Genomic DNA, 21,551 nt, shown 5'->3' on the forward strand with positions numbered 1-21,551 from the left:
GAAGAAACAGAGACGAATCAGAGTCAGTCCTGGAACACAAACACCAGTATATTTGATGTGCACAAATGTGAAAAGGAAGAGACAGAGAGACCGATGGAGACAGAGCAGGCGATGGGCGCACAAACCAGTCAAGTGTCCTGAGGGGCTGCAGTTGGGAGACAGTCCTGCCCACTTTGAAGTGGGAGAGCTGGGACCTGTAGCTCCTCCGGGTCTGGGGTGGTCTCAGGGTGGAAGGTACCCTCACTGCCTTAGCCATAGCTTGGGGGCTGGGCATCTCTCCTCTCTCCATCCCCCCATGATGATGTCTGCATGGCCCAGAGCTTCATAAATGCAGGTTCTCAGGAACTGACCTACTCAGTACTGCCTCCCCAAGGAGGAGACCCATGCAGAGAGTGAGGGACTAGGACAAGAGGATTTCATGGGCACTCCCTATATATTATTGCTGTAGATAAGCATAGGCCATTGTGACTTACTGGCAACAGAGGGGACAGGGCACAAGGGACAGGGTGCCTAGCAGACCTCAGAAGCAGTTCAACCATGCAGGGCAGCTCTAAGGCAATAGCCTTATATATGACAATCCTAAGTAACTCAGAAATGCTGCCATGTCCAGTGGAGAGAGACCCAGGACACCAGAGGGTCACAAAGAGTCAGCAGACTCTTCCTGCCAGCACCCCCACTGTTTGGCAGAGCTGGGGTGCCCGGGCACTAAGGGATGAGGGCCCTGAAGATACCCAAGAAAGCAAGAGTTGAAGTCTGGGCTACCCCGGGTGAATTCTGAGCCTACCGACCCTGAGCTCAAGCCCTGGATTGTTGCCTCCCTTTCCTGGGGACTCTATGCCCTATGAGGGACAGCAAGAGCCATGGGGCACCTGGATGAAGCAGAAAAACAGTGCTCTGCACATACCAGGCGGGTTTATCGCAGGACCTCCTGTCCCTGGGAATCTGTAGGGCCCAGAGAAAAGATGGTGCCAGGAAATGTCCATGGGGCATCTGGAGTGGCCCATGGGGCATCTGGAGTGGCCACACCTGATGGGCCATACAGGGGCTTGCTGTGGCTGAGAATCACTGAGACCCTGTGCTGGCAGACATCAACAAGCCAACCCCAGATTTGGTCATGGGAAGGGAGGTCAAAGGCGGGTGGTGCGGTATAGGGGCCCACCTGGGGGCCTGAAAGGGTATTGGGGTCCAGAAAACTGAGATAGCACAGAGTTAGGGGACAGGGCCAAGGAAATAATTCTGCAGACGGGACAGGGAATCCAGGTGATGCTTTTCTTTTGGAAACCCTTCCACCTGTAGTTGGAAACCTGAATCCCTGGGTGCCCCAGAGCTCTGGAATTGGGGTCACAGTAAAATTGAAGGTAGGTCTGGCCCCTGCAGAATGTTCACCGCTGGATTTGAGGATCCTGGCCAGGACACAGAGTCTGAGAGATGCCCTTCATCCTGTCCTGGACAGGGTCAACCGCACAAAACAACCCTATCAAAGGCAGAATCTCCCAGCCTTTCTCCCAATCCTACCCAGTCCCTCAGGCCCCCAGGCCTGGCTCACACCCTGGCTGGGGCTGTCTGCACAGTCTTGGTGGAGCAGCAGAGCACGGAAGAGGAGATTCTCTCCACAGGTGGTATTGTCATTTTTTAATGATCCGTTAAAAGGGAAAGGCTAATTTCTATCTAAGAGTCCTCGTGTGGTCAAGACAAGACCATGTACCATGGCATAGGCTGCATTCTGATGGGCCTCTCCCCTCAGGGAGTGGGGGGCAGAGCCAGAAGTGGGCTGGAGTGAGGATTTCACCTGTCCACTGCCAGCAATGGACCCGTCACAGAGGAAGGGGGACAACCAAGATGACAACGCCCGTGAGCATGGCAGGGTCAATACTGCTTAAGGGGTAAGCTCAAAGGGTCCGTCTTGCCTGGGAGGGGTGGGACGGGGTGGCCCTGAGGAGGTTTTGCTGCAGGGCTAGGGCTATGGCAGGACCAGCCGTTCCCTTCCCACTAAGGATGCTCTGAAGACCCTCCCAAAGCTCAAAGGCTGTTTCCTTTTTCTCTCTCACACACCCTGCATGGGTCTCCAACCCTGGATGCCTGCTCTGCCATCCCCTAGAAAGCTCTATCAACTCTGACTTGAAAAGAGAAATGCCTTCTCCCCTACCCCCCAACTCCCCTAAACTGATTTGTCTCTAGGTCCCCATTATGGATCTGAGGGGGGGTGCATCTTGGCCTGACTGTGTGTTGGGGAGGGCATCATTCCATTTCAGCTGGGCCTCTGTGGGGAGGGGGCGCTGCCACAGCCCATCAGACAGGTGGGGCGGTGTAAAAGGATGACTTCCCAGTCTTCAGGCAGCGGACACAATGGAGGAAAGGTCGCTCTCAGGGCTGTATGTCTGGCAGCTGCTGTGTTGGCCAGGGAGTTGGGGAAGGGGGTGGGTGTGGTGACTGACAGGATAAAGGGGCCGCTAGTGGTAAAGGCCTTGAAAATAAGAGAGAAATGGGGGGAAACACCACCGAACACACAGGGATTGAAACCTCCAAAAGCCCAAGGTTGGTGGGAATCCAGCACCAGGGGGGCCCCCAGAAGGCCAAGAGAGGGGCGGAGCCCTGGGGGAGGGGAGAGGAGCCAAGGGAAGGCCTCCAGCCCTTGCACACCCGCACTGCTGCCAAGCAGCCTCCTGGCCGCCCAGTCTCCCGTCAGGCCGCAGCTCAGCAGGCCCCCGGGGAGGTATTGGTTGCAAGCAAGCACCTGAATATTGCCAATGGAACCAGCCAAAGCCCACCTGAACCAGGTAAGAGGGAGGAGGCCTCGCAGTAGCCCAACCCTCCTCAGGCCTCGCCTTCCACCTTCTAACCCGTTCTCAGAGCCCCTTAGCCAGGACAGGGCCTGCTGCTTCCAAAGTCACCCAGGGGTGGGTCCAGCCGCTGCTTAGCCACAGGCCTCCGGCCGCCAGCCTCTGAGCTGGGCGCAGACACCCAGACCCTTCCCAGAGTCCCTCCGCTCCCTCCACACCCGCCCCCCACACCTCACCCCGCCCCCCGCGGAGAGTGCTGGAGGGAGGCCGCTGTCATGTGTGCCCTAGCGCGCTGAGGCAAGCCCCGGGCCAGGGCTTGTGCTGTTCAGAAGATGTAGCCCCACCAGCTCGGTACCTCTGTCCCCCGCGTCCGTGAGAGAGCCCCGGGCCCCGCCCACCAGCCCCTATTCAGTCCGTCTTGACGTGGCCGTTGGCCAGGGCCAGGGGACCCCCGGGATCCCCGGGCTCGGCGTCCTTGTCAAAGCGGAGGCGGAGGGTGTTGCGGATGATGAACTGCTCCATGATGAGGGCCCCGCAGAACCAGGGCACGGCGTACTCCAGGGTGATGAGGCCCATGAAGTCAAAGTCGAACTGGGAATAGTCCCAGGGGCAGGCGTTGAACTGGCGCAGGATGAGGCCGGTGGTGAACTCCCACAGGTAGGTCCAGAGCGTGTAGATGAGGCAGCGCAGCAGCAGCGGGCAGCGGCCCCGCAGGCGCAGGTACATGCGCTCCACGATGAGGATGGACGTGCCGTAGATGAAGAGCGCCCACACGCTCGTGACCCCCGGGAACTTCCAGTTAAAGTTCACCACGAATTCCCAGGCGGCCGTGAACATCACCTCGCAGAAGTAGCCGTGGATGGCGTACAGGTACCAGCGGGACAGCGCCGTCAGCGGCTCGGCCGACGCCATGGCGCCCAGTGGGGCTGGCTGCTGCGACACAGAGGAGACAGGTGAGGGCGGGAGGGAGCCCCCGCTCCTGGCCACCCACGCCCAGCCCGAGTCTCCGCTATGACCAGGCTCCAGGCGGTTCCACACCCGCTGCTACTGTTCTCTTTGGTTACCAGTCCCACTCCGGACCCTATTTCCTGGTCATTACTTTACGCCCTATTCCTGATCTTGGCCAGGTGGGCATGAGAAAGGAAGGCAAGAAACTTAAAAGTCCCACTGGCTTCCTCTGACCAGCTCTACTCAAATGCTACTTGGAGGAAGGTGTCTCCTACACAACCTAGACTTTTTTTTTATATATATAATTATCTGTGATCAGATGGAAGAGCTGGCTGTCCGGACCCACCAGTCACCTCCATTTCTAGGCTACCAGCTGATTTCTCATCAGGCCCACCCACTGGGGTCACCATCTCCTCCTCCACTTCTCAAACAACTCCACCTCACTCATATTTCTGAGATCTTTCTAAGCAACCTCTCACATTTGTCCTTGGGTGGTGGGAGTGTGTGTGTTAACATATACTAACATTTACCATGTTAGCCATTTTTAAGTGTATAGTTCAGTGGCACTGAGTACATTCCCACTATTGTGCAACTGTCTCCACTGTCCATCTCCAAAACTTTTTCATCATCCCAAACTGAAATTCCGTACCCACAGAACACTAACTCCCCACCTGGCAACCACCCTTCTACCTTCTTTCTCTATGAATGTGACTACTCCAGTTACCGCTTTTAAGGGGAATCACATGGTACTTGTCCCTTCGCGACTGGCTTATTTCACCGGGCATAGTGTCGGCAAGGTTCATCGATGTAGTAGCTGTGTCAGAATATCCTTCACTTTTCAAGGCTGAATAATATTCATTCTTTGTGATCGATCAATCAATCTATCACATTTGATTTATCCATCTGTCCATTAATGGTTTGTTTCTACCTTTTGGCTATTGTGAACATTGCTGCTATGAACATAGGTATGCAAATATCTGTTCTAGTCTCTGATTTCCATTCTTTTGGATTTATATCCAGGAGAATTGCCAGATCACATGGTGATTCCACATTAATTTTCTGAGGAATACCCTTGCTGTTTTCCACGGCAGCTGCACCATTTTACATTCCCACCAGCAATGCACAAGGCTTCCAATTTCCCCACACCCTTGCCAGCACTTGTTATTTTCTGGTTTTTTGAGGATGGCCATCCTAATGGGTATAAAGTGGCAGCTCGTTGTGGTCACATTTGTCTTTAACTGCTCCATTAAGTGGGTTTGGGTGTTTAGTTTCAATGTGGAGAGGAAACCGGTGGCTGACAGAGGAGAGAGTCCTCCTCTCTACTTCCTCCCTTCTCCTCCTCTCTTCTAGCCCCACTGGGCTTTAAGGCCCCAGACAGCGTCCCTGAAGGCTGGCCTCGCCCACAGGCCCCTCTACTTTTCCTTGTCCTTTATCCAATGCTACCCCGTTTCCTGTTAGAAGGCGTGTACCCTCTCGATCCACCTTGCTAGCCCGTGTCCTCCCCGAAAGAGAAGTGCCTCTTTTGCACTCCTCTGTTCTGTTCACAGGCCTCTCTGGGGCAGACCCTCTCTTCATGATGTAGGTTTATGGGGAGAGATCAGGGCAGCATCAGGAATGGGAAGGCAGGGCATGAAAACACAAATCCCAGCTCTGCCAGCTGCCCGTGGACCCCAGGCTTGACCCCTCTGTCAAGGTGGGTGAGGGGACAGAGGTGAACAGGCTGCACCTGCAGTCGGCCTCCCTCTCTGGGAATCGCTGCCCCGCCTTCCAGCTAACGCAGGCCTCGTCACAAGATTACTCGCCCTGGTGTATCGCTTTGGGCCCTTCCAGACACTTCCGTTCCCATTTTTTGTCATTGGTAATTACAAAATTAAGATTCATGCGAAGAAGGGCAGGTAGTTTCACTCCCATTTTTTCAGAGAGACAGTTGGAGCTGAGAGAGAAGTGGGTTTGTCCCATACCCCAGGGCCGGTGAATGGATAGGCCGAGACCAGAATCCACATCTCCCGATTTCTACTTCAGCACTCATCCCTCTGCACACTACTGCCCGGCTCCTAGACATGCCTGCCTAGTGCTGCTCCCCTCCTCAAAAGCATTCAGTTCCCAGCACCCCCCGCCCCATCCCCGGTCCTAATGAAACGCCACAGCTTCCTTGGCTTGATGTTTAAGACTCTCTAGGATCTCACTCCAGCCCACTTTTTCAGCCTTCTTCTCACTGGCTGCTCTCCTGGTTTTCCCTCCTGCCTCTGTAAGATCCTGTCTGTATGTTTCCTGTGCCTTTCCTCTCACCGTCCACAAATCCAGCTTCCAAATGACCTTCAGAATAAAATCATCTTCATCCCCACAGCCCTCTTTTCCTTGCCTGAATTGCCAGAGCACTTCCACTATCTCACTTTGGTCCAGATGACTTCCTGTTTTATTATGGTGATGACTTCCAGTCCCCATCTAGATATCTCTCCTGTGTCCTATACCTATGTATCCCACTCCTACCTCAACCCCTTCACCTAAGCGTCCTATAGACACCTCAAACTCAGTATCTTTTCCCTAAAGCTCATCTTCCTTCTGTGATCTTACCCTGCACCCAGTTGGCAGCAGGAGACCCTGAGGTCATTCTAGCTTCCTCTGCCGCATCCCACCCCCCAACAAGAGCTCCCTGAGAATAAGGACCTTGTCTGTCCGGTTCAGTGCTGCATTACCCAGTGCCTAGAACAGTGCCTGGCACACTGCATTCAACTTAAGAAGACATTTCTTAATCAGTTCATGCTTCATAACAAAGCATTCTAAAACTCAGTGCTGTAAATCAGCTCTCATTTATTATCACAGCTTGTGTGTGGGTTGGCAGATCTTGGCTGGCCTCGATCATGAAATGGCTGCTTGTCTGGGGCTCTGTCCTATCCTTGGCTGGGTGACTCTGGTCTACCTGTCTCTCATCCCCATCACGCTTTCTCATGCAGGGGCAGAGGCACATGGAAAAGCAGACCCTACTGCACCATGCTTTTCAAGACTCTGCTTAAGTCATGCCCAGGAACATCTTACTGGCCAAAGCAACTCACATGGCAAAGCCACCCAATCGGCCATTACCTCCTGTCCTTTCTACCACTTAACTATGTTTGAAATCATCTCTTCCCCTTGACCCTCCTTTCTCATTGCTGTTGCTCTGTTCCAAGCTGTCACCGTCATTCACCTGGATGCCCTCAGTCATCTGCCAGCTGGTCTCCCCGCTTGCCTTTTCCTTTCCAATTCACTCACCCAGCTAGGAAAGTGCGTATAGAAACAGCAGTCTTTCTAAAACACAAATCCAATGCTTCTTCCCACATAAGGCCCACTAGTGTGTCCTTACCATCAACTTGGGAAGGTTTGAACCCCTAGGGACGGCTGGCAAAGCCCTTCGTGAGATACCATGGCCTCAGATCTTGTCTTCTGGATCTCTTCATGACTGCTCTTGCTACCTGGGGTGCCCTTCCCAACTGCTACTGCCGCCGCCACCCCTAACCCATGGCTCATGACCCATAATCCTCCTCGACTGCCCTGTTTGTCCACCTCTGCACCCAGTTCACTTCTGTGACAACAGTTTGCACTATGCTTTGCACTAGTGGCCGCTTGGTGACTGATTAATATAATGATAAGAGAGAAAAAAAGGCAGGATTCAAAACTGAGTAATTAATATGATTTTGATTTTGCAAAAGCATACATACATACAAATGTACAAAAAAGGGGCACCTGGGTGGCTCAGTGGGTTAAGCCTCTGCCTTCGGCTCAGGTCATGATCTCAGGGTCCTGGGATCATGCTCTTAGTAGATGAGCATGGAAGGGGAGTCCCAGTTTTCTCTCTCTCTGCGGAGAGCCTGCTTCTCCTCTCTCTCTCTGCCTGCTTCTCTACTTACTTGTGATCTCTGTCAAATAAATAAAATCTTGGGGGAAAAAAACAAATGTACAAAAAAATTAGCCATAATCATCTCTGGATGGTGACATCACAAGTGATTTTTGTTTCCTTGTTTAAATTTCTCTGTGTAACCTAAAATGTTTTTCTAACAAGTATGTCTAAACTTTTATTTAAAAAATTTATCTTAAAAACATTTGTTGTAGCACTATGTATGAGTCATTTTTGTGCCTTGTATATAAAATATGCTCAACAAATTCGCCAGACAAATCTAAGAAAACCTCATGTCCCATACAGTTCATACAGGTCCTACCCTCCTGAACCATCACCAACCACAAACCATGATTCCTGGGTTTGAATAGCATGAAATGGTTAAGTCCAGGGGCTGCAGATCCTAACTTCCTGGTCTCCCCACCTTGCATTTTCCTTTCCAGTTTCCTGGTACCCTTCCCCTGTGGGATGTAGGGCATGTTACCTGACTTTTCTGGGCCTCGGTTTTCCTACAGGTGAAGTGAGAATAATAAGGGTAACTACTTCTGGGGGTTACTGTAAGGGTGACTGAGGGGACAGACACTACTAAGATGACAGCAAATGATCAGAGAGGGTGGCTCCATTTCTGGCACAGAGCCAGGCTTCCTGGTCAGCTTCTGCTTCCAGCGCCCCCTCCTCCCTGAGGCAGGGTCATTCTGCCCCTGCTCTCGCTAGTGGTTGGGCAGCCTTCCTTACCGGGCAAGTCAGGTCTTCACGTCCAACCAGAGCACAACCCAGCAGCCAAGCAACCCTCCTTAACCAATAACCGCATGTAGAGCCCAGAGGAGAACAAAGACAAAGCTGAGGAGAGGCAAGTCGAGCTTCCAGCTTTTGTGTAGCTTGGGAGGTTTCATGAAGGGCAAGGGGGTCTCAGAACTAGCCCTCTGAGGTCCAGGTTTGACAAGAAGGGCAGAACGAAAGGGCCAGTGTTCCTGGCAGAGCTTCCCACACCCTCTTTTTATCCTGAAACCCCAATAGGTTGTTAGCCCCCCCAGAGTGGGAGAGAACAGACCCAGGCTGAGAATGAGGAGGTGCCCATGACCAGAGGCAGGACAGGGGGGTGCTGCGGTGGCCCGGAGACCACTCTGCCTCCCGCCCAACTCTGGCTCCTCTGAAATTAGGTCTGTCCACCTGACCTGCACTCGTACCTCTTGCCCCTCTGGCCCACAGGATCCAGGGGAAGGGACTCCCTGTTCAACTTACACAGTGGCCTGACAGAACTGACCCTCAGGTCAGCCCCACCTTAATGCTGACTTTAAAACCCTGCTCTCCTTGCCTCATGGTCTCATCTTTAGACATGGCTGAGGATGGTTTCCCAGGAAACTGGAGTTCCCAACAACCCAGGGGCTCCAGTCACCCCTGGAGCAGGTGACTTGGAAGAGCTGGACCTCCAAACCCTATGAACAGAAGCAGGATGGAAGGAGCCACTGTTAAAGGGTGGAGGGAAAGCTGCTAAATAGAAGAGAAGATGGGGGAGAAAGAACAAGGTGAGCCCAAGGATAGGATCCCATTTCTGGAATCTTCCATACTGGAAGAACAGGGGTAGGCAGAGGGGAAGCATACCTAGGCAAGGTCAGGCCACGTCCTAGGGGTTGTGCCAGAAGAACATGCCAACTCTGCATGAGACAAATGGGAAAGCTGGAAGTCCTGACTGGGGCCAGGAGATGGGGGCGAAGACAGAAAAGGAGGGACATGAGACAGTGTCATCAGCTGGGACAGCCCCACAGACACTAACATGAGAGGCCACACTGGCTTGGCTGGATTTTCAAAACTCCACTCCCTGAACCCATTCCTAACACTTACGGGAGGGCTTAAACTCTTGAGTTGGGACAAGCTCCCCCACGCTCTCCTGGCCCCGGCCATGCCTCCCCACACCTGAACAGGGACTCTGCCCCCAGATTCTCCCAGTACCTCCTTGCTCCGCACCGGGATCAAAGCCATGTGAAGTTCTGCACCAGGAAGAACCAGCGGCTCACTGGAAGTCAGTCTCTTTCTCCTGGTGACAAACACAACTGTCCTGAGGACCATGACACAGAGGACAGTCAGGGAAAGAAAACTCAAGGTGAAGAAAACAGGAGAGCATGGGCAAGGGTGAAAATGAGAGAGAGGAATTTGGAGAGCTGGGGACGGTTTCACAAGCAGGATGCTGCGGAACAATACTCAAGTAAAGAGGCCTCATACTTGTTGATAAAAGGGCCTGTGAACACAGAGTGCCCGCAAAGTTGAGTTGTCAGAGCAGGGCACTGCCCTTCCAAGGGCACGGGTGATAGGTGATTGGGGGGGAGGGGTACCGACTCTTGCTCCCTAAGAGTATCTCACCGAGTCCTGGAACCCACTGAGCCATTCCTTAGAGAGCAGAGCAAGCGGAGAAGGATGAAGAGAGCGCCATAAAAGTCCAAGACAGGCTGCAGGCAAAAGCAAATGAGATGATCGCCCTTGGTTTTACCCCGAACTCCCATCTTGTCCCAGGAAGCTAAGGTGCCACAACAAAATGACTCTGGGAATTTCTGTGCAGAGAATCATCTTGCTAGAAAACTGGGACTCCCCTTCCACGCAGCCAGACTAGGCAGGCCTTCCTCCTTCTTGCACCTCATTCACTTCCTCATTTCTAGGCACCAAAATTGCTTCAGTTTTTGGAGGCTTCAGGGGCCCCCGAGGGCAAGGCAGTGGCAGAGACCCTTAGTCCAGACCGTTGGCAGGCTCTGTGCTGGAAGTGAGTGCAAAGGGGGGGGGGGGGCAGTTGTCCTAATATTTGGGAGAAAGGTGCAAGTTCTGAAGCCGTCCTGAGCTTCCTCTGTGGTTGTCAGATTGTGGGTGGGGTAGGGGCGGGGGAACCCAGGGCCAGAAGGGAAGCAAGGAGAGCTAAATACTTGGGGTCACTGGGTAACCCCGATGCCATAGAGTTCCACCCTTTCTTGCTATGGCCATCCCCCAGGAAAGTCCCCGAAGTTAGTCCTCCCTCCACCTCTCAAGTCACAGGAATAATCAGGCTCTCTTCCCAGCACCTACTACGTACTACCTCAGATAATACTCAAGCTTATTTTACAGCTAGGGCAACTGAGGAAGAGGGAGGCTAAGTAATTCCAGCTCTAAAAGGCAGAGCTGGGATCCAAAGCCAGCAAGTCTGGCTCCAGAGCCTTCTCAGCACACTGCCCTTGAAGCTGACTACAGCCACCTCTGCGGGCACCACCAGTTTCTGAGTTTCTGCTTCGGGAAAGCCAGGATGATGTATGGAGAGACAACAGGAAGCAAGAAGGACACACAAGCTTCTAGAAAGATCATCAGTGAAGCTCAGGACTGGTGTCCAAGCTGTTGAAGGCTCTCAGCCTATTCTGAGAGGCCAAGTTCTGTTCTAAGCCCAAGTTCCGGCAAGACCCAGGGGATGGTCCTCCAGGGTCATAGTTGACCTCAGAGGACCACAGCGGCCACCACCACAGAGGACCTCAAGACAGGTGCCATTCAAAGACCTTTCACCAGGACACACATTCCCCAGAGTGTCCTTGACTGTGAGCCTGCCCCAGCATGGCTGGGAATCTCAGATGGCCCAGCTCTGCCACAGAAATGCCAGCCAAGAGCAGTGACCAGCATCACACTCTCCATCCAAGCCTGGCGCCTGGAGCAGCAGCAGACCACTCCACACAAAGCAGCAAGCTGGAGAGGATTTTAGAAGGCCTCCGATGCTAACCAAATCCCAGCTGGCAGGCACAGGGGGCAGGTGGGCCCTGGGAACAGAGTCAGCTTGGCACAGAGAGTCAGCAGGGCTCAGGCAGGGAAGGGCACTGGGGGGGGGGGGCTCAGGCTGAGCATCCTGTGTGTTGCCCCCGCCCCCTTCCAACAAGGCTCTTCCCAGACCTCACTGGCCTGCCTCTCTATTGTTATTCAGATTTCAACTCAACCAGTCACCCCTGAGACCTTCTCCAAGTCTCCAGTCCAAAATAGCCTCCCTGTGACTGACATCATCCTGTTTCAGTCCTCACAGCACTTTCGCTTTCTGGTATTTTGCTACTTGTTTGCTGTCTATCTCCCCCAATAAGAATGAACGCTCCAGGAGGACGGGGCTCTGCCTTGTTCAGTGCTGGGTGCCCAGTGCCTAGACCAGTGCCTGGCAATGAGACCTACTAACACCGGGGGCATGGTGAATGAATGAATGGGAGGGTGAATGGGCCCACACAGGGCAAGTATAAACAACTAGCTTCCCTCAGCCTTTCTCTCTTCTCTTTCTTGGGAAATACGGTCTTTTTAAAATTTCAGTTCTAACATTTTTAAAGATCTTTATTATTTTTCCTGATTATAAAAGTAACATGTGCTCACACCTAAAATTTAAACATCACTGAAAGGATCGACCTGAAGAGCAAAAGCCCCCCATCCCCCCACACCTTAGAGAAAGTCACTGTTAATGTGTGTCGTATATTCATCCAGAATACATTCAGTTTCACAAGAAGCAAATCCACGCATCATGGAAAGAAAGGGGATGGCTCAGCCGTTAAGCAGCTGCCTTTGGCTCAGGTCATGATCCCAGGGTCCTGGGTTCAAGTCCCGCTTCGGACTCCCTGCTCAGCCAGAAGCCTGCTTCTCCCTCTCTCACTCCCCTTGCTTTGTTCCCTCTCTCGCTGTGTCTCTCTCTGTCAAATAAATTTTAAAAATCCTTTAAAAAAAGAAAGAAAGAAAAGGAGTTCCTAATCCACCAAACTAGCAGCCACCATCATGTCTCCCTGGCCATCTTTCTCATGTGTTTATTTCACAAATCACCTTAATCCTTAATGTACTTCTCCTGTAACCTGACATTTTCACTTAGTATATCATAATAATTTTTCCAAGTTGTTATATTGCCTGTGTCCTCGTTAGTACAATGGCAGTATGCTATTCCACCAGGTGGAAAACTTTAACTTCCTTAACCTACATGATCAACAAAGAGAGAACAATTGTTTCCCATTTCCACTATTACTACAACACCATAAGAAACATTTTTTTTATGCTTCTAAAAAAGAATTCAGCCCTTTTCTTCTCTGGGGTTATTTCCTAAGAAAAGATTTCCTAATGAGTAATTCGGGAGTGGGACCACCGACCAGAGGGTACAACAGTCCCAAGGCCACTGGTAGAGACTGCCCTGGGTGGGGAATCCTGCGTGATGTGGGTCGTAGGTCTCTGATCTGAGTCACCGGGTTCCCGCCGTGGCCTCCACGGCCATCTCTGCACCCCCACCGCACCCCCGAGTTTAGGTGCACACCTCCCTGGCTACAGATCACCCCAGCGACCCACTTCCTGAAAAGCCCTCCAACCACAAACTGGTTTTGCAAGCCCAGGCTGAGGGAAACATAGATGCCAGCCCTAAGTTTTCAACTGTCGACTGGCAAGTTCTGGCTAAAGCTGAGAATTACCTAGTCGCCCTTCTCCTTCCCCGCAAGCTCCTGCGTGGAATCTAAGGCTCCGGGTCCCTGGGGGCCAGTCCAGCAGCTCCCAAACAGCTTGTCGCGTCGGGGGTGCTCTCCCTGCCGTGACTTCCAGGCGAGCTCTCTGCTGGCTGACCCAGAGGGGGACTGTCTGCCCTACGCAGACAACGGCCTTCAGGCTAGACAGACCTCTGGGGCTTGGGAAAGCAGCCAAACATCATTTTTTAAAGCACCATCAAGGAAAAGCCAGAGACCAAGTCTGGAAAGAAAGGCCATAAGAGGACAGGTGAAGCTCCACAGTCAGGGGGTCCCACGCTCTACACGCAGCACGTCTAGCCTTAGGAGGAGACCCTCCACAGGCCAAAAGCAGCAGAAGGCTTGCTCCTCTTGACCCCCTGGTGGCCACCTCCGTAGCAGCTCAGGCACCAGAAATCCCACTCCTCCCAGGGCCCTGGATACTCTCCCCAAGGCTGCGTGAACCGCTCATGGGCTCTGGACAAAGTCTGCAATCCCAGATGAAGTACAGTTCTCATGGCACAGAGGTGAAGCCCAAGGCCCAAAGCATCCAGGAGCCTACAGATAAGAAAGGGAGTGTGGGAGGATGTCATCTCCCCCGCGCTGGGTGTCTGACCTCACTCATTCAGCCCATCTGGGTGGGGCACATATTTCAGAGGCCACATGGCTCTAAGCCGGCTCCAACACAGGGCATGACCTGAAGGGGCCTGGCCCTCCCCGCCTATCCTGGAACTATGGCCCCCGTGACGGGCCCTCGGACACAACACAGGCTCCGAACTGGAACCTCCAGACCTGCGTCGGTGCGCCTGAGGCAGGGAGGGCCCGGGATCCCTGGGGGGCCTGTCACATTACTCACTTATCAGACCTCTGAGTGCACGGCTCAGAACAGACATCAGGGTCACTGTCCAGGAGTGTCCCGGGTTAACCTTTGTCCTGGTGCCTGGCTGGGCCTTGGTGCCATTCTCAGCAGTGGCGGCAAGCATCAGCCCCAGGGCTCAGCTGATCCTTGGCTGGTCGGCAGGAGGCTTCCATGTGTCCCTGGGAATAAAAGAGGAGGCGTTCATTACCTTCCACTGCCCCCTGGGCCAGAAGGAAAGGCAGCCTCAAGGCAAACACGACAATTGCCCAGGCTCCCGGCTCAGCACCAGGCAGTCATCCCACCAGGGCCCCTGGGCCCCTCTCTTAGAAATTACTCCCTCCTCTGTACTGTCCTGTTTGCTCAGGTCTGGTTAATCCAGCAATGACAGCTTGGGGTGCGTCCCAGGCCATTCACACGTGGGGTTGGGACTTAGGGCTTCTTACTCTGCAAGTAAATGTGTGCACATTTGTAAATCTGAGAGGGAGTATAATTTTAGACTCCAGTGCCTTTCTCATTTAGCTTCAAATTACACTCTCACCTTCGCCCTGCAGTGGCCACATCTGCTCTCAAGGGCGGTCAGGAACCTCCCAGAAGGCCGATAACGGAGGACATTTGTCACAGCATTTGGGGAGTCGAGCACAGCTACACAGAAAAACAAGCACACCAACAAAAGGTGTGCCAGACCCCTCTCCCCACAATCCCACTACCCCAATATTTATTTCACTCTATTTTATCACTATTCTTATTAAAGCCCTTCCTGTTAACATCAATAACCGACTACAAACCGATACAAATCTGACTTTCTGATGCCCCTGGCCACAGACACATTTTTAATATATCCCTGAGATTTGACCATTTGATCAAGATTCTGACTTGAATGTGAAGGTCCTGCAGCTTCTCAGAAAAACCCCTTGGATGCAGCACCATGTGCACGAGCCCAAAGACGGAGCTCAGGTCCCTAAAGCAGGACCCAGCCAGGAACTGGCGCCCTCCACCCCCACAACACACCCCCTCGCCCCACCCCATGGACAGCCAAGCAGAGTTATCCGAGGGGGCACCACCCGAGCTGGTGCATGCGGCCAGCTTCCTCCCTCCCCCTCCCTCCCCGCACCTCCCAGGTGAGCTGGGGTCACTGGGCCTCTGCTCCCCAGAAGCAGCAGGGGAGCCGAGGAAAAGTGAAGGGGTGGGGATAGGGATCCCCTGGAGGGTGGACACTCCCAAAGCACCCCCCCTGCCCCCGCACTGAGACCAGAGAAGGATGAGAGCGAAGTGCAGCGGGGCAGCTGAGCTCAGTCCTCCCCAGGTCCTCCCTGGCTCCTCCCCAAACAGGAGCCTCGACCTGCCCCACCTGTCCATCCTCCCCGCTTCTCCCAGTCTGCCTGGCACATACCCATTACCTCAAGGAAGGGGCTTTAATGGGGCATGTCCGACACCCCCTCTACCTCCAGCACCACCAGGACCTGTGCCTGGGGAGTTCAATCCCACCCACCGGCACTTCCCTTTCCCCAGGGCCCTAAGCGGGCCACATCAGCAAGCACAAGACAAAAGAGAAAGAGAAACCAAAGCCCACATCCTGGCAGCAGAGCCTATTGGTCGCAGCAGTCAGCCCTGGGAACCCACGGCTGGCTGGTGAGGCCGCTGAGGTCAGAACAGGCTCCCTGCCTCGGCCGGCCTTGGCCCTGGACACCTCCTGCTTCCTGGTCAGCAGGTTCTTCCGCCAGAGAGTCGGTGGGGCCTGGACAAGGAGACGATGGTCTAACAGGAGTCCCACCTCTGTTGAGAAGTGCACAAGCTGTCCCTGGCCCCCTCTGGCGCTCCCTGGCCCCTGAGAGCCGGTCCCTGGTGCAGATGGCATGAGGCTCCTTTGTAGACTGCAGGGCCTGAGCTCAAAGTTTCTGGAGCACAGGAATGTGTGAGGAGCCCTTATAGCAATTAACGTGGGCAGAACTTACACTTTTTCATGCATATCATCACTTAGGATTCTCCCAAGGCTCCTGCAGGGAGGGCAGGAATCATCATCCCACCCCCCACCCCCAACTTTAGAGATGAAAACACTGACTCTCAGGACATTAAGAGATTAGGCCAAATCTACACCTCTGACTCAACCCTGGTCCTCGGGCTCCAGAGACCCCCCTCTCCCCACACAATGTGTCTTCAAGCTGCTTACTATGTGTCTGCCTGTGTACACCTTTCATTCCCCAGCATCTACTTAGTCCGTTCTGTAAAGTTCTGTAAGCTGCTTATTTGTAAACATACAGCCGAGTCTGTCTATCCAGCTTCATCAACGCTCCCCGGGGTGGGGGGGGTCCTCTGAAACCCTGCTCCCTCCTCATTCCTTTGTGATGCCATCCTAAGCCCCTAACTAGTCCATCACTGATGTTCCCCCAGGACTTTGAACATCCTTGCCCTGAAACATCCTATCCCATCTCAAAGTTATTATTGTCTGTTTGCCCCTCCACACGGTGAATTCAAGACCAGGGAATTTCTTTTGGATGGATGGACAAATCACCTTGAGAAGGGCCCAGCTAAATTCCTGGGTGATGGCATTATCCAGTGTAATTAACTAACCAAGGATATCTCGCATTCTTCCCTAATTTTTAGGCAACCGTCATGAAAGGGCTGTCTCCCACAAAGGACCATAAATGCTGGCTTCCAGGAACAGGGGGATCTCTGCCAATGAGGGAAGAAAGGAGGGCACTTGCTCTCTTTCGCCCACCTTCAAGAGCCATCGCCTGGACAGCAAGGTGAAGCTAGATGAGTGGGTGCCTTAGGTCTGCGCACCACAGAAGACGCGTCGCCCGAGGAAGCGTCCCAGGTGTCCCCGGAGAAAGTGCAGGCTCCTATGTGGGCAAGCGGCCAGGCTCGACCTCAGGTCAGAGAAAAACAATGCCTATTCTGTTATTTCTACAAATGCTGGTACTCTCAAAAGGCACATTCAGTTTTCATGCACATAGCATTCATTTCCCAAAGAGGTTTAACCAGCAGCTGCTGGCAGGAAATTCCCTCTGCATCGTTCCCTCCCCTCCCCTATAACTATTTAGGGTAAGCTGGGCTTTCGGGATTGAAGCTCTACTTCTCTGACCAGAACCCATAAACCAAACCTACCCCCAATCTCCGTGCAATCTCCACGGCTTGGAACCTAAGACTGGGGCCAGGAAGTGGCCCGCAAACACCATCCCTTCTCCCTTCTCTCTCCCCTCTTCCCCAAATCTCCCCTACCCCCAGGTGCCCAGGAAATGAAGAGAAAATGCCCCCAGGACCCACTGGGGAGCTCTCTAATTATTCAAAGTGCCCTGGTTCTTGCCACAAGACCCGGAAGCACTGCTCTTAACTTGTCCTATAGTAAGACCAGCCCTGAACACAACTGGATTTGGCAACTTGCCAAGTTGAGAGACCATGCTAAGGCACGAATGCAAAGGGAATTCCAAATCCCCCCAGGGCAAAGGCAGCATCTGCTCAGCTCCCCTTGGGAAGCAAGGACACCCGGGCCCTTGGCCCTGATTGGCGGAGGGAAGGTCAGGGGGGAGACAGGAGAACAGACAGCCCACACACTCCATGTGACCCCGTCCGTCCACGCTCCTTCATTTATCTGTTTTCCTGAAATCTGGGTTTCTCTGCCAGCCGACAATTCACCCCTCTGTCTTCTGTCTTACCTGTGTAGCCTCCTCTCCTCCCTGCCTCCTCCCATCCAGCCCCTCCAATCTTATGCACCTTTCTCAATGTCCCCTTCTGAACAAACCCAGACCATCCATCTCCTTCACCTTGGAGGGTGGTCTCTGGCCCCATGCCCCTTCCCTTCCCTCCCATCCTACCCCCCAGCACTGGGTAGCTGCTGCTTGCTGCCTGGAAGGCTGGACAGCTGCTGGGCTCTCTAATTAGCTGCCTGGCTGCCGTCCCAGAGCAAGGCCCATGTTACAGTAAAGAGCTGCCCCCCTCCCCTGAATAATCCCCTCGGCAGATCCCATCAGGCAGCAGCTGAGGGGCCCTGAAATCCCGGTCACATGAGACCAGGAAGGCTCCTCCCGGCAGCTGGGAAGGCACAGACAGCAGCCTCACGGCCTCACCGACTCAGTGACCAGGAATTTATTTATCCAGGCTCTCCCTCTTACCACCCACGTCCTCTGGGGTGTTGCACAGGTGACCTCTGGAGCAATGCAGACACTGCCCCTTTGTTGCCTTACCAGCGGGGGCAGAAAAAACCCCAGCGGCTCTTTTGGAGGATAAACCTGGGCTCCCTGAACAGCACGACACCCAGTGCCCTGCTTTTCACAAATCTCTACAGCCAAGCCACCCCAGAGGTTTCTAAACAACAGAGCCCTCCTCCAGGGCTAATTTGTTTATTCAAGGTGTTGTGTTTCAGTGGTCAGCAAATGTGGATGGAACACCTGCTGAAGGCCAGGCACTGACCTGAGTGTGAACAAGACAGCTTTCCTGCCCCCGGGAGCCCACCGCCCTCGGGTGGACAGACAATAAAGCATACTGGAATGTCTGACAGCAGGCCACAAAAAAGGGAAAAGGCCCGGTGGGGACAGAGACACTGAACGCTAGAGAGCAAGTCTTACACTTCTCTAAGGAGGTAGCATTTCGGCATAGATCAGAAAGATGCAAAGACGCCTTTCAAAGAGCTTTGGGAAAAGCATTCCAGGCAGAGGAAACAGTACCTAAAAGACCCCAAAAAACAAGTTTGGGGGGTGCCTGGGTGGCTCAGTCTGACTCTTGATCTCAGCTCAGACGTTGACTCAGGCTCGTGAGTTCAAGCCCCACACTGGGCTCCGTGTTGGGTACGGAGCCTACTTTATAAAAAAAAAAACAAAAAAACAAGTCTGAGAAATAGCAAGGCCAGAGCAGCTAAAGTTAATGTAATTAAGGGGTCAAACGTTCCCTGCCCCTGATTGCAAAAGTCATCTGGTTGTCCCTAAGGTGCCAGCTGGGCCAGAGCAAAGTCCCAGCTGCTGAGGAAACATGCCACGACAACTGGAGGCTCCCCCTGTGGGCAGAGCTGGAAACTGCAGGTCCAGTCAGTTGTTAGGCACTGCACTTATGAACAAAGAAAGGCAAAATGAAATCTTTTGACCTGTGGCTTGGAATTTCTGTCCATAGCTCATCAAAAGAACTGAAGTGACTTCACTAGGCCTTCTCTAGGCGGTCTCACTTTAACAAGAAAGTCAGTGTTCCTTTTTAACTCCAGCTAGCTTAAGTATCCTGTCATTTGGAATGAAGAAAATCTTAACTAACTCAGGTGATTTCCGACCCCCGCCCCTCCGCGCTGGACCTTACCTCTTTGACATGAGAATCACATCAATGAATACCACCTTCTCACCTTTGCCACCATGCAAACCAGCAGCTCTGCCCTTGCAGACAGTGAGGGGCAGAAGAAGAAAGGTCAGAGGCCTAGCAAGGTGTGTCCGTCTCGGCAGGATGTCTATAGCTTTGGAGGCTCCAAATCTCCCTTCTGGGTCCTGCCCAGACTTCGTTATTTCTCCTCGATTCACGTGACCCTTGACAGCCGCCTAGCACATTCTCACTACCTTCTAGAAAGAGGACTGAGAAAACTAGAAGCCAGAAGGGGAGGCCTCAGCCAAGAACAAGTAATACACAACTAGACTGTTTTTCCACAATCCCCAGAACAGCACTGTCCAATTTGATAGACACTAGCTACATGTAGCTATTTAAATTTTAATTTTAGGGGCGCCTGGTAGCTCCGTTGGTTAAGTGTCCGACTCTTGGTCTAAGCTCAGGTCTTGATCTCAGGGTTATGTGTTCAGGCCCCGCGTCTGGCTCCATGCTGCATGTGGAGCCCACTTAAAAAAAATTTTTTTAAATAAATTTTAATTTATGAAAAATGAATAAAATTAAAAATTCTGTCCCTCGGTTGCACTAGCCACATTTTGAGTTTTTTCTGAAGGGACACCCCTGCCCTCCCTCTTTCTCAGGCTCAGGCCTAGTTAACACTGTGAGATGGAGGGGGCAGGGGGACTGTGAACCCTTGTTCCATGAAAGTCTCTGTTTGCTGTCTGAACAGCGACTTACATGACTGACATCCAAGAGCCAGGAGAGGGCTCTTGGTGAATGAGGCCAGCCCCTGTGTCTCTGGTTATAACACCGTCTAGGGGTGCTATTTGAAGTTTTAAAAGAAGTCCAGACCATTTATTAGGCACCTCCTGTGTGCCAGGCAGCTTCTACACAGACCATCCCATCGATTCACGTCACAAGTCTGTGAGGCACACATTAACTCAGATTTACTCAGGAGGCAAGGAAAACTCAAAGAAGTTAAACAACAGCTAGAAAATGGGAGGGCCAAGGTTTTTACTAGCACTTTTTCTCTTACACCACTCACAAGAGAAGGGAATGTGCAGACAAGAATTAAGGGACTTGGGGCACCTGGGTGGCTCAGTGAGTTAAAGCCTCTGCCTTAGGCTCAGGTCATGATCCCAGGGTCCTGGGATCGAGCCCCGCAACGGGCTCTCTGCTCAGCGGGGAGCCTGCTTCCTCCTCTCTCTCTGCCTGCCTCTCTGCCTACTTGTGATCTCTGTCAAATAAATAAATAAAATCTTAAAAAAAAAAAATTAGGGGACTTCATTTACCTACCCATAGCAGCGGGCCACCCACAGTTGTCCTCATGTGGGTGGGGACACCCACAGTGGGTCCTCATGGTGGACAGTCTCACGTGAGCTGCCCCTCCCAGCCTGCTCAAGTCCACCCAGGGCCTTGGGAGAGCTGCTGCCAAGGGTCTGCCCATGAAGGCCCAGTTCCTAAAAGCCATCACATCAAAACCACAGGAAGGCCACACTACAGAGGACAAATCTGAGAAAGGGGTAGGGGTAGGAACCCAGACATGTGGCATTTCTCCTGGGCAAAAGAGGGAACATGATAAAATGTTATTATAGAAAGCTACACAAACCCTGATCTTCTTATCTTTGCATCCCCATGTCCTGGATAAAACATACAGTAGGTACTCAACATCCAAGTGCTGAATAGGGGAAAAGGCAAGGCACAGGTCCTCCATGAGTGAGGAGGCCTGGCCAAGAGGAGCCTATAGGGCAGAGATGCTGGGGAGAAAGATGGGAACGAGGTATTCTGAAGGAGCTGTGACGGTCTCTGTCTGCGCTATATGTGATCCAGTCCGAATATCCCTTTCATTTAAGTGATGGCTCGGAGGAAAGGCCCCCAGACACCAGGCTGGGGACCCGTGGCAGCAGCCAGGCACCTCCACCATGAGCGTAAGCCCAGCAGCCTGGACCCCTGACTCAGCCTCTCGCTGGACAGCTCCATCTACAGCAAAAGCACCGAGGCTTGCAACATGTTCAAAATAGGGCTCCAAACAGCACTTAGGCAAGAGTAATTAAAGGGATGTTATCACAGTCAGTCTCTCATTAGCCACGTAATTAGACTGCTGAAAATAATTAACATTCCTTTTGACAAAAGAAACAGAGGACCCATTACATTCATTAGGACAGCCTCAAACTAGCCTGAGGAAGGCTGAGAAGAGAAGCCATCCCCTCCCAGTCCTGTCCAGGACAGAGTCAGCATCTGGTAACCCGACCTGGTGGTGAGTCCTGCCCTGGCCCAGATGTCCCCAGATGTGTATCACAGACAACAATAACACACTCGCACATACTCAGAGAAAAAGCCCTTGAAGGAAATGCCTA

The 21,551-nt window shown here is 52.9% G+C and overlaps 1 protein-coding gene across 7 annotated transcripts; it reads right to left on the reverse strand.

Moving 5' to 3' along the window:
* Positions 1 to 30: 30 nt before the first annotated feature.
* On the reverse strand, positions 31 to 15,664 carry TMEM229B (transmembrane protein 229B). Of its 7 annotated transcripts, none has more exons than XM_032344555.1 (4): positions 15,300 to 15,458; positions 13,900 to 14,081; positions 9,550 to 9,655; positions 31 to 3,713 (listed from the first exon to the last, which is right to left on the reverse strand). In XM_032344555.1, exons 3-4 carry the CDS (start codon positions 9,577 to 9,579, stop codon positions 3,189 to 3,191), a joined length of 555 nt encoding a protein of 184 aa, XP_032200446.1. In that variant the 5' UTR covers positions 9,580 to 9,655; positions 13,900 to 14,081; positions 15,300 to 15,458; the 3' UTR covers positions 31 to 3,188. The 7 variants fall into 7 exon arrangements, 6 of the variants coding, with proteins under 6 accessions (XP_032200446.1, XP_032200450.1, XP_032200449.1 ...); XM_032344559.1 differs by lacking the exon at positions 9,550 to 9,655 and adding an exon at positions 13,017 to 13,287 and having other exon boundaries at positions 31 to 3,710; XM_032344558.1 differs by lacking the exon at positions 9,550 to 9,655 and adding an exon at positions 13,017 to 13,287.
* Positions 15,665 to 21,551: the final 5,887 nt, after the last annotated feature.

This window comes from Mustela erminea, chromosome 5 (genome assembly GCF_009829155.1).
Source record: "Mustela erminea isolate mMusErm1 chromosome 5, mMusErm1.Pri, whole genome shotgun sequence".
Taxonomy (NCBI): Eukaryota; Metazoa; Chordata; class Mammalia; order Carnivora; family Mustelidae; genus Mustela; species Mustela erminea.

Coding starts and splice junctions, on each gene's coding strand:
- TMEM229B (XM_032344560.1), bottom strand. CDS start 9,666: ATGGTCCTCAGGACAGTTGTGTTTGTCACCAGGAGAAAGAGACTGACT. Junction 3,714..9,549: donor TCCCGGTGCGGAGCAAGGAG/GTACTGGGAGAA, acceptor TCTGTGTCGCAG/CAGCCAGCCCCACTGGGCGC.